Source organism: Terrapene carolina, unplaced genomic scaffold (assembly GCF_002925995.2).
Source record: "Terrapene carolina triunguis isolate 2854851 unplaced genomic scaffold, T_m_triunguis-2.0 Scaffold85, whole genome shotgun sequence".
Lineage (NCBI taxonomy): Eukaryota > Metazoa > Chordata > Testudines > Emydidae > Terrapene > Terrapene triunguis.
In genome coordinates, this window is record NW_020664436.1 from 41,735,891 (window position 1) to 41,748,887 (window position 12,997).

Here is a 12,997-nt window from a genome sequence, read left to right on the forward strand (position 1 = left end):
ATTGTTAGAACTGATAGTAACTTAACTGTTACCTTGGCTATCTAAAAGACAGTACTCTCCATAAAAATTGAAGTCACTCATGAAACAAATAAAGACGCTCTACTTGTTCCTATTTTCTGTTTGCAAATGCTGAATGTAAAGTTGTAAATGTATCATATTCTAAAACTTCATTTTAAGCTTTATTTTTACAAGTGGACAATTTGTGAACGATGAGCAAGTAATTAATGTATGGAAAACAACATTCCTACACAGCCTTAAAAAAGAAGTTATTTGAGATGAGGTACATTTGTTTTTTTCCTCAAAACTCATCTTAACTTTGACATGTTTCACTCTATATGCATCCGAAGAAGTGGGTTGTAGCCCACGAAAGCTTATGCTCTAATAAATTTGTTAGTCTCTAAGGTGCCACAAGTACTCCTGTTCTTTTTGCGGATACAGACTAACACAGCTGCTACTCTGAAACCTATCTTAACTTTGAGAGGTTGGTAAAATGAATTAAACTTCAGACACATTCTAGTTAAACAAAATACCTTCATGTTCTCAGTACAAAACAATGCCCAAAGAAGTGGAAAATAAATTAAGAAAAATATCAGGTACAGATTTTTGACTAGGGATCACATTTTTTTCCAAGGCTTTGTGCTAAAATTTTTAGATATTCAGATTCTACAAACACAGCAATTAATGAATTTATGGTAATCTTTGTAATAAATCCTTAAAATCAATTTAAAAATCAAAGCATTTCAAAGCCACCAAAGAAATATTATCCATTTTGAGAGTGAAGAAAGTTCTTGAAATAGAAAAGAACACAGCAGTTTTAATTCAATCTGTTCAGATTGTCTTGTTAACTACTTAGTAAAATCAATATTTCTACAAAGTTGGTTCAATTAAACACACAAACAAAACAAATACACACACACACACACAGACCTATATCCACAATCAGTAGTGTGAGAGTTACACAAAAGCATATTTTATCTGTACCTAAGATATTCTCACTGCTGTATTCATCTTTTTTTGGTTAAAAAAGCACTTTGAAAAATGAGATTCTATTACGTATCATTGTTCTGCTTCAATGTAAGAACAGAGCAGATAAACAAGCACATACGTTAATTATACAGATAGCTCCTTAAAAGGTAAATGTCAGACCAGTTAGTTTGTCCACCTCATTTGAGGTCTCTTCCCCACATTTGGGCCTTGGAAGGTTGAAAGTTCTGGACAATAATTAGATGTACACTTATGAGATGATCCAAAACACAACGGGTGGGTTTCATTTTTGCCATACCAACTCTGACACTGTCCCTTTAAAAAAAAAAGGGGGGGGGAGACTTTCTTCCCTCCTCTAATAAATAGATGCGCATAAAAATCTGATGAAATGTATTTCTCTGTTAATACAGGAATGAGAAATATGTCCCGTCCCCACCATTAACGCCTATAATGAAGAATGGATGGGACTTTTATTGGTAGAGTCTTAAAGGAACACGTCAACTCAAAATAACTTCAGTCTGAAAATTGTATACTTTCCATTGTAATAAAGAACATGCAATATTGCCACAGAAATGGAAAAGATTGAAAAAGTTGGAGAAAATATTTTTCCTCTACTTTGTTTATTTTGTGAATTTCACAGCACTTTGTGTATAGTCACTTTTACTGTTTTACTAGATAGCATGTGAAAGACATACAAAAGGGAAAACTGTAAGGGGAAAGAAAAACATTTTTTAAAGCTAGGAAGGCTGACAGGCAGGTATAGTACAGATTGTCATTATTACTGAGACATTATTAAAACTAGGGTTGTCAAGTGCTTAAAAAAATTAAACGTGATTAATCTCACGCTTAACAAATCGTAATTAATCACATGCTTAATCACGCTGTTAAATAATAGAATACCATTTATTTAAATATTTTTGGATGTTTTCTACATTTTCAAATATATTGATTTCAATTATAACAGGACACAAAGTGTACAGTGCTCATTTTATTTTTGATTACAAATATTTGTGCTATAAAAACAAAAGCAGTAGTATTTTTCAATTCACCTAATACAAGTACTGTAGTGCAGTCTCTATCATAAAAGTTGAATTTACAAATGTAGAATTATGTATAAAAATAGCTGCATTCAAAAATAAAACAAACAATGTCAAACTTTTGAGCCTACAAGTCCACTCAGTCCTACTTCTTGTTCAGTCAGTCACTCAGAAAAAAAGTTTGTTTACATTTGCAGGAGATAAGGCTGCCCTCTTCTTGTTTACAATGTAAGTGGAAAGTGAGAGCAGGTGTTCACATGGCACTGTTGTAGCTGTCGTCGCTTTAAGACTTCTGAAAGCATATTTCATACCTCATCCCCCTCAGATTTTGGAAGGCACATCAGAGTCTTAAACCTTGCATCAAGTGATGTATTTGTCTTTAGAAATCTCACATTGGTACCTTCTTTGCGTTTTGTCAAATCTGTAGTGAAAGCGTTCTTAAAACTAACAGTGCTGGGTCATCATCCGAGACTGGCTATTATAACATGAAATATATGGCAGAATGCGAGTAAAACAGAGCAGGAGACATACTATTCTTCCCCAAGGAGTTCAGTCACAAATTTAATTAACGCATTTTTTTTAAACGAGCGCCATCAGCATGGAAGCATGTCCTCTGGAATGGTGGCCGAAGCATGAAGGGGAATATGAATGTTTAGCATATCTGGCATGTAAATACCTTGCAATGCCAGCTACAAAAGTGCCATGCAAACACCTGTTCTCACTTTCAGGTGACATTGTAAATAAGAAGCAGGCAGCATTATCTCCCATAAATGTAAACAAATTTGTTTGTCTTAGCGATTGGCTGAACAAGAAGTAGGTCTGAGTGGACTTGTAGGACTTATTTTGTTTTTGAGTGCAGTTATGTAACAAAATAAATCTACATTTGAGTTGCAATTTCAAGATAAGGAGATTGCATTAGGGTATTGTATGAGGTGAACTAAAAAATACTATTTCTTTTATAATTTTTACAGTGCAAATATTTGTAATAAAAATAATATAAAATGAGCACTGTACACTTTGTATTCCCTGTTGTAATGAAATCAATATATTTGAAAATGTAGAAAAACATCCAAAATATTTAATACATTTCAATTCGTATTCCATTGTTTAACAGTGCAATTAAAACTGCAATTGATTGCGATTAATTTTTTAATCGTAATTAATTTTTTGAAGCACGTGCGATTAATCAACAACCCTAATTAAAACATATTAAATGTTTTCAGTAAAGTACAAAAAGTAAAATTAAAAGACATTGTCAAGAATTTTTAGTTAGAATTTTTCTTCTCCAATGTCTGTTCGCTTTTAGAGAAGTAAGACACAGCTCTTCTTTTATCATCGACTATGTTCTTTTCCATTTGGCAAAAGACAGGTTTTTTTTCCCCAAGTGTTTTTATTTTAACAAGTTTAAATTTACAGAGTACCCCTCTCATGTTAAAATAGCATCAAACCCTATCAGCATGGCTTTACGAATATTATTAGACTGTGCTGAAGAACCAGCTTTTAGAAATGGGAAGGCTGGGGACAGCAATAAAACCAAGTTTTAGCAGGCCCAACAATAATAGTGGCTATTTTAAATTTATGGTGGAATGAAAAGTGTGAGCAAGAGAGAATTTAGTGCTTGTTAAAAAGAGCTAGACTGGCCATCCTGGACACTGAAGTGCTCCATATGCAATCAGATCCTTGGTCTCTCCCTTGAGACTGCCAACAGGAATGCCAATGAGTGCCAACAGAGGTAGCAGTTTCAGTAATGTGATAAAAATGTGTGTACTGCAAACAATACTGAGCCCACAATAGTACTCATTTCATATTGGCCATTAAACAGTTAATCCTATGGCAATAACAACCACTCAAAACAGCTAAGGTAGATATGGTATTTCACATGCTATATTGCCTACAGAATGTTCATATGAACATTCCATAGGCAAACGCATGCAAAGGGGAATAATTTAACACAAAAATACTGCAGCTCCAAGGAAAAAGAGCCCAAGCATTTCCCCCAAAATTCACAGGACTAACCAGGATTTAGGAGATCTAATCTCCCCACCGCCAGGGGATCCTCCTCACTCACATTAAGGAACTCTAGTTGATGCTCTCTAAATCTAAGTCCCCTCCTCCTCTTTGTCCATTGGCAACATGGCAGAATCAGCAATTACACTGTCCCACTGCTGCACCGTAGCTGTAAAGTCACATCACAAGTTGTGATTCACTATTTTTTTACTTGAGTTTTATCCCAATGGAGTCACACTGACATAAAACTGGAATCAGGCCTAGAATGTAAAACAGGAGTTAATGCTAGCTTTCTAGTTTTCCCTTTTGAGTTGATTCAAGCATGAGGTTGACACGGGAGGAACCATAGTGTTTAGCACAGCTCCACATCCACCATGCTCTGCCCATTTTCCCCACATAGCATTGCAAACATATTTTGTAGAAGTGGAAAGATAGCTATGCAAAGAGGAACTATCACATATTGACACTTTCTCCCTCAGGAAGACATCACAGCTTTTTTTCAAACATATTTTCTCCCCTCTGTGTACAGTTCAATAAGGGAAAGCTATAGCCAAAAATGGCAGGAAATTTTGCCATAAAAAAAGTTTAATGGCTACCGGCAAACTTAATATTTTTTTAAATAGGCAAATAAATAGCACATCTTGACATTTAAAAAAAAAATCATTTGGTCAGGCCTAATTCCAAACAAAACCTGATCAGGCCCATCCCCAGCCTCTACCCTCCCATTTCTCTGAATACACACCTGCCTGCTGCCTCTTCAGTCTCACTTTCAGTTTCAATTTCTGGTAGGCTGTATTGCTTGCAAACACTCTTGCAGAGCCTGAGGAAAAGCCTGCCCATGAGCTCCCCCCTGAGTAGTGCAACCGATCAACGAAACAATAACACTTACTATGCAAAACACTGTCAAACGCACTAAGTAAACAAATTCAAAACCTAGAGAAACCTATGTTTGTCCCCTATTCCTTTTCTGTTCTAGTAGCTTTAGTTGTTTCCTGTAATAATGATTGTTACAACATTTTCAGATTGGAATTTTCAGTTTGAAAATTGATTGTGTCCCTTGATCTTGATTTTGCATGTGAGTAGTTCCATTGACATCACCAAGACCACATGAAATTGTCTGTGTGCCTACCTGCACAATCAAAGCCTTAGTGACTTAAAATGTGGGCCTGAAAACTTTTCAGTTTTAGTCAGATCATTTCTGTTTTAATTTATTATCAAAGAACAACATGTTAGCTTTCTCATCAACTCTTGTATTTTAGTTTTAAAGTGAATATGGTCCTCCTGAGGGCAAATCAATGGCTCCTTCTACAATGCTTAGTTTATTTGAATTATTCCTGATGTCTTTAATAAGGGACAAAGATCAAATCAGCAACATACTAACAATAGAAACACTTATGGTAAAAATCATTAATGTATTTTTTATACTTCATTCTTCATAAAATGTTTTAGACAAAGATCTGCAAATTTCAAAAATGCTTATATAAGCCTGGCAATTTAATGGCCAAACTGCTAAGGAACATTACAATCAAAGATAAAAGAAGCTTTGAACCTAAAAATCTCACTCAAACTTCAGAAACAGACAAATCTATTCCATCATGAATAAACAGGATATTAAATTTATTCAGATACCTGTTCATTCCTGTCTCCTCTATAATGTAAAACAACTCCTAGTATTTCTGTACTACAAATATGAAAATATATGACTTGTTATGCCTGAACTTCCACATTTTATATCCTGAGGGCAATAACTGTAGTTTTCACTTCCAATTCCAAGTTCTAATCTAAATTAGTGGTGGAGATATAGATTTATACACCCTTTCTCCATACAGTTTTAAAAGGCAAGATAAAAGACCATCATAGGCCTTAATTTAGTTTCAAATTTTAGAAATAGTCTCCAGTGCACTATCCTCTACCTTTTGTCAAAGCTCTATTTTCTCAGCAAGTTCGTTCTGATCATTCTTTCCCCTACTCCCTGCTTTTTAAACACATACTCATGGGTATTTACAAAAAGCACTCCTCACCAGTAGCACAGCTGTGTGTAAACTGAGCTTCTATTTGGGAACTATACCAATACATCACTGCCTCTTACACAAACTCAGAATATAAAATCCTGCACATTTACTTCCCAAATTCTTCACAAAACTTCTTTTCCTTCCACTCATCGACCCAAAAGTCTATTTTTCTAGGGAATCACCTCTTTCCAACTCAGGAAGCCAGAGGCTTAGCCTCACCCCCTGTGCTTCCCCTAGCCACATAGCTGAGAGAGGTTCACATTCTTTGGAGAAACATTCAGCCTGAATGAACACTATTAGGAATACGGATTAGGAAGGTGCAGTCCTTGAACCTAAGGAAATCCGGGGTCAAGACACTCTCGAGAAAGGAGCCTCTCTTTTTGAACGGTTGAACAAAAGTGAAAAATATCTTCGCAAGCCCGGTTCTTCGAGAACTAGAGAATTAAACTAGCCAGGCCTGGATCAGCATCGCAGCTCTGCACCACAGTGGACGCCGCTAGATTTTCCAGCTGGGACCAATTTCTGATCCCTTGCTGGCGAGCGACGAAGCAATACGGGGGCCAAACCTGGCACAGCGTGTGCGCTGGGCCACTTGCTCCTTGCTCAGCCTGGCTCTCCGCGCGCTCACACACTGGGCTCGGCAGTGCCCCGCGATGCTTATCCGGCCGGGTGATCGGCAGGGCATCCATCCTCCCCTGCCCCTACCGCCGCCACGGAGGGGAGGCACGTCAAGGCAGTAGGAGCTGCAACAAGTCCCCACCGTGAGTGGGGCTGAGCCTACCGGGCACGCGAGCTTCCCAGCCCTGGGGAGGGGACTCCCCACGCAGCATTCACCCCCTCTCTCCCGCCAGCCGCCCTTACCTAGATAGTGTCTCAGGTCCAGCAGAAAGTGCGGGGGTCCCCCGTTGAGCTGGTAGAAGAGGGAGCCCAGGCAGAAGAGCAGCAGGGCGGCCATGCAGAAGCCGTAGTCGCGGAGCGAGAGGAAAGGCAGCAGCGAGAGGGGCCGCCGCCTCCTCCAGGCACCCCCCTGCCCGGGCCCCCCTCCAGCTGAGGGGGCCACATGTGGCCGGGGCTCCTGGCAGCCCCTGCTGCTGTACTGCTGCGGCTGCTTCTTCATCGTCCCCGCCGCCGCCCCCTGGTCACACAGCCCGCCGGGGACAGCGCAGCCTCCATCCGCCTGCCCCGCTCCGCCCGCCCGGAGGGAAAGTTAGCGGGAGCTCAAGCGAGCTGCCCCCTCCCCATGGCCTGCTGCCCCGAGCCCGGCTCGGAGCGCGAGTCCCGGGCGCCGCCGCGGAGTCCGGCTAGGCGGAGGTGGTCACCATCCTACCCCCTTTCGGGGTCGTCTTTCCTCCTCCGCTCCGCTGCTGCTCTCTCCCCGGTGTCAGGTTACAGCCCAGGCACCGCGGGCTGCCGGCTCCAACTCGCAGCGAAGTTGTCTGCGCCCCCGAGCCCGCTCCTCGCCAGCCACCTTCTGCTGCTCTGCGCTGGCTCGCTCGCTCCCTCCTTCTCCAGCCGCGCCGGGGGCCTGCTCTTTCCACGCCAGCGACCCCTAGGGGCTCTGCCGCTCACTCCCGCTCGCTGAATTGCGCTCAGGGGTGGGGTAAGGCCAGGGCAATACAGCTGCGATGAAGCTCCCGCCACTAGAGGTCCTGCCTCTGTTTCCCAACCTACCAGCTGGCTTCTCTAACCTTCTGCTCCCTCCAACGCTGATTCCCCTGCCGTTCACATCCTCAATTTGTCCCAATCCCCGCTGCCTCCCAAACCCTTCTTATGTTCCCAGTTTCCAACCCGACTTCCTTGCTTTCTCTACCTTGCCTCCAAGGTAGCACTAGAACTAGATGGCCCCACCTTTTCCAATGTCCTGTGCTTCCCCCCTGCTCTGACTCTCCCCTGGGACATCTTCAGCAGGGCCGGAGTTAGTACTTCAATTTCAAATTTCTAACATCTGGAACCTTTTGTGCTTTGGATTTCATTAAGGGTAAAATGGGAAGCAACATCAACAACAACTGTGTTTTTCTTTTTCTGCCCCTTTGTGATCACCATCATCTCCTTGTCTGACCTGGGTGGCATATCCAGACCTCACCTAACTCTCTGAGGGAGGCCTTTGGCAAGATCATCAGAGAGCCTGATTAAGGCTAGCACACAATGCTGCAACAGTCCCATTTCCCCCTTGAGGGGAATAAACTGATTTTTAGGCCTGGTGAACACTGAACAGTCTTACCAGTAGAACTATTTTGGTTAGGGGTATGATTTTTTTTAACTAATGTAGTTAATAGTTAATAGTGAGAAGTGTAAGGTGATGCATTTAGGGATGACTAACAAGAATTTTAGTTATAAGCTGGGGACACATCGGTTGGAAGTAACGGAAGAGGAGAAGGACCTCGGAGTCCTGGTTGATCGCAGGATGACTATGAGTCGGCAATGTGACGTGGCCGTGAAAAAAGCTAATGCGGTCCTGGGATGCATTAGGCGAGGTATTTCTAGTAGGGATAAGGAGGTGCTGGTTCCGTTATACAAGGCACTGGTGAAACCTCATTTGAAGTACTGTGTGCAGTTCTGGTCTCCCATGTTTAAAAGGGATGAATACAAACTGGAACGGGTACAGAGAAGGGCCACTAGGATGATCCGAGGAATGGAAAACCTGTCATATGAAAGGAGACTCGAGGAGCTCGGTTTGTTCACCTTAACCAAAAGAAGGCTGAGGGGGGATATGATTGCTCTCTTTAAATATATCAGAGGGATAAATACCAGGGAGGGAGAGGAATTATTTCAGCTCAGTACTAATGTGGACACGAGAACAAATGGATATAAACTGGCCGTCGGGAAGTTTAGGCTTGAAATTAGACGAAGATTTCTAACCATCAGAGGGGTGAAGTTCTGGAACAGCCTTCCAAGGGAAACAGTGGGGGCGAAAGACCTCTCTGGCTTTAAGATTAAGCTTGATAAGTTTATGGAGGGGATGGTTTGATGGGATAACGTGATTTTAGTCAATAGGTCAATAACGTGCCATCGCTGGTAATTAGTAACAATGGTCAATGATGGAATATTAAAAGTTACTACAGAGAACTTTTTTCCGGAGGGTCTGGCTGGAGAATCTTGCTCGCATGCTCGGGGTTCAACTGATCGCCATATTTGGGGTCGGGAAGGAATTTTCCTCCAGGGTAGATTGGCAGAGGCCCTGGAGGTTTTTCGCCTTCCTCCGCAGCATGAGGCAGGGGTCGCTGGCTGGAGGATTCTCTGCGACTTGAAGTCTTTAAATCATGATTTGGGGACTTCAACAGCTGAGTCAAGGGAGAGAATTATCCCAAGAGTGGGTGGGTCAGCTTTTGTGGCCTGATTCATGCGAGAGGTCAGACTAGATGATCATAATGGTCCCTTCTGACCTTAAAGTCTATGAGTCTATGAGTTATATTAGTGCAAAGATAATTTATAGTTAGTCTCTTTGCTGTACCGGAATAGCTATACCAGTATAAAGTACCCTTTTACCAATATAACTGCATCCTCACTAGGAGAGGTAGACCCACTTTAACTACAATGACATAGTTAAAGTGGTACTACTTTCTAGTGAAGACAAGCTTTGGCCTTGTCTATATTAGAATAATTAGTGTCCATTTATAGCAGCTGTCATCCATGTTACAGCTGCACTAGTGGTAGCAAAGATGTAAGTACTAATAGAAAGTTGAAAGGTCATGATTAATTGAAGCCTCGGCATCTGGAACTATGGAATTACATGAGGAATCTCAGTTTTCAGGGTTTTTTTGTTTTGGTTTGGTTTTTGGTTTTTTTTTTAAGCAAGTTTCTAGCCATCATTGTTTTTCAGGAAAAAGTGGGAAAATGTGACCCAACAATCAGAAAACAAAACAAATAATCCCAATATTATTATTATTATTTGAGCCTCTCATCATTTTCGGGGGAGGCTGACTCGTGATTTTTGAATACTTGGAACTGCCAGTACTGCTGTGTAGACAAGGCTCAGATGTTTTTGCCGCCTATGGTGAAAACCTTGTAAAAACACTTGAGCCTCATCTGTACTATTGGCTTAGTACTGTTCCTGGTAGCTGCTTAAATATAGGAACTAATTTTGCTAGTGCAGACAAGACCATAGAGCCTGATCCTGTAAACATATAACAGGTGATGGGATTACTTACTTCAGTAAAATTAATCACATGCTTAATTATTTGCAGGATAATACCCTTTAGATAGTGTGAATAAGAAGATCTCAATTGAAGTTACAGACTCATGTTATGTAAATATTCAGGTTCTCCAAAGATTTTACCCAGAACATGCAGCAAAGAGAACTAAACAAGCACCTATATTTCTTATGAAAGAAAAAATACCAAAATAATAGGTTTTTTTTAAACGGCAAGGCAAAGCTACCACACTGAGCTAGTGCTGATACATCAAGATAGTAAAGGGCAATCCCCTTTTTGGCTTAGCAATTCACCTTAAACAGAAATGTTGCTTGATTTAAATATGATATAGTTACAACCTTCATTTTATGTTAAAGACATTGTTTACTTTTTAAAATAATCTAATGAAGCATCAGTCAAACTTGATTTTAGTATTGTTAATGTTTTTACAACTTCCTACTGTTTACCACCTTTAACTCATAAGTGTGTTTTATCTTTTTTACTACTTAAATATGTACAAAGTGGTTTAAGATTAATAGAAAGTAAATACATTTAGAGTGCTATTTTGTATTACAAATGAGAAACTGATATGCACTTACATTGAAAAAGTGAGAAAATGTATGCTTTGAGAAGATAATGACAAGACAACATCTGTAAGGTGAACCAATAAATCTTTATTTTTCTAGATGCAAAGAATGTCTTTGATCTCTAGAAAAAGCTCTTGAAAAAGGTGAAAATACAGACATATCCCATGGAAGAGATTTAAGTGGGAATACTCTATGGGTGAGGAAGTTCTTTCCTAAATCCTAAGAAGTAACAGTAAAAATTCCCTGGACAGACAAAAGAAATAGAAATCTATTAGTGAAACATAAAAACAAATATTTTTAGATGTATACATTAACTAAAATGAATTCTTTCATGTGCAAACTTTTAAAAACCAGCATGTGATCATATAATTAAAAATACTCTATTATAATGCATATTCACAAGGGGTCAAACTAAGATTGCACAGGCAACCTTAATTCTGGCATTTCCTAACTTTTGAGTGCTTGGCTTTGCAACCTTGACATTCTTCTAACATAGTGGTTATTTTTTAATGTAATGTACTAGATTTTTAAAATATCATATAGAATCACATTGACAGCCACGTGTCATCAGTAAGGTTGTAGCCTTTAGATCAGGGGCGGGCAAACTTTTTGGCCTGAGGGCCGCATCGGGTTTCAGAAATTGTATGGAGGGCCAGTTAGGGGAGGCTGTGCCTCCCCAAACAGGCAGGCGTGGCCCGGCCCCCACCCCCTATCCGACCACCCCTGCATGTCGCCCCTAACGGCCCCCTGGGACTCCTGCCCCATCCAACCCCCCCATTCCCTGATGGCCCCCCCGGACCTCTGCCCCATCCACCCCCCCCGCTTCCTGTCCCCTGACCCCCCCCAGACACCCTGCCCCCCGATACCCCATCCAACCCCCCCTGTCCTTCCTGACTGCCCCCCCCCCGAACCCCTGTCCCATCCAACCACCCCTTCTCCCTGACCACCCCCGGACCCTCCACCCCTAACTTTCCCCCTGCCCCTAACTGCCCCATCCAACACCCTCTCTCCTTCCTGACTGCCCCCCTGGAACCCCTGCCACATCCAACCACCCCATCTCCCTGTCCCCTGACCGCTCCCAGAACCCGCACCCCTGACTGCCCCCAGCCGCCCCATCCAACCCCTCCTCTCGTTCCTGACTGCTCCCCCTGGGACCTCTGCCCCATCCAACCACCCCTTCTCCCTGAATGTCCCCAGAACCCCTGCCCCCATTCAACCCCCCTGTTCCCCGCCCTCTGACTGCCCCGACCCCTATCCACACCCCCCCGGCCCCTGACCACCCCCCGAACTCCCCTGCCCTCTATCCAACCCCCCACTCCCTGCCCCCTTACCGCGCTGCCTGGAGTACCGATGGCTGGTGGCACGGCTGCACCATGACACCAGCTGGAGCCAGCCACGCAGCACAGAGACCGGGTCAGGCCGGGCTCTGCAGCTGCGCTGCCCCAGGAGCTTGCCGCCCCACCGCCCAGAGCATTGCGCCAGTGGTGCAGTGAGCTGAGGCTGAGGGGGAGAGGGAACAGCAGGGGAGTGGCCTGGGGCTAGCCTCCCGGGCCAGGAGCTCAGGGGCCAGGGGGAACGGTCCCGTGGGCCGTAGTTTGCCCACCTCTGCTTTAGAGCCATTGCATAGATCTCTGCCACCTGAGCTAATGGAATAGATAGTAGTAGTAGGTTGTCATTCTCCCTGTGGACCAGCACTAGAGGAGGACGGGACACTTTGCCAGTGAGTTTCACAAATATTTGCTAACAGAAGAAGAAAAGTGAGATTCCAAAATCTTAGGTTTCATGTCATCTGGTGGGAGTGTACTCTAGTGGGCACAGACCCTCTACCCAGGACTCCTTCTGTCCTCTCCAGTCTTCCCCATCACAGTACTCTTTTTTCCTTCTACTCCCAACCCCCAGCTCCTAGACCTAAGCTATGTCTACACAACAGAGCTTACAGCGGCACAGCTGTACCACTGCAGTTGCACCACTGTAAGGACTCGCGTGTAGCTGCTCTATGCCGATGGGTTTTGGGTAACCTTAACTACAGATGACACCAGCAGCTCCTATAATGCTCTGAATGTTTGAGCCCTACTTTTCAAAGGATGTTAGGTGTCTCAAGTTTTTGGTGTCCAACTTTAGACAACTGGATCCAATTTTTCCAGAGTGTTGAGCACCCACATCTCCAACTGAAGTAAATGGGGCCACAGGTGCCCAGCACCACTGAAATTCAGGCCAAAGGTGCCTCAAGATGAACAGCC

The 12,997-nt window shown here is 42.7% G+C and overlaps 1 protein-coding gene across 1 annotated transcript in view; it reads right to left on the reverse strand.

The window, feature by feature from the left end:
* Positions 1–7,269, reverse strand: part of UST (uronyl 2-sulfotransferase) — a 276,063-nt gene extending 268,794 nt beyond the window's left edge. The window contains exon 1 of the mRNA XM_024200172.2: positions 6,902–7,269. Coding sequence (XP_024055940.1) covers positions 6,902–7,157 — 256 coding nt within the window. The 5' untranslated portion in view covers positions 7,158–7,269. The remainder of the gene's footprint in view (positions 1–6,901) is intronic.
* Positions 7,270–12,997: the final 5,728 nt, after the last annotated feature.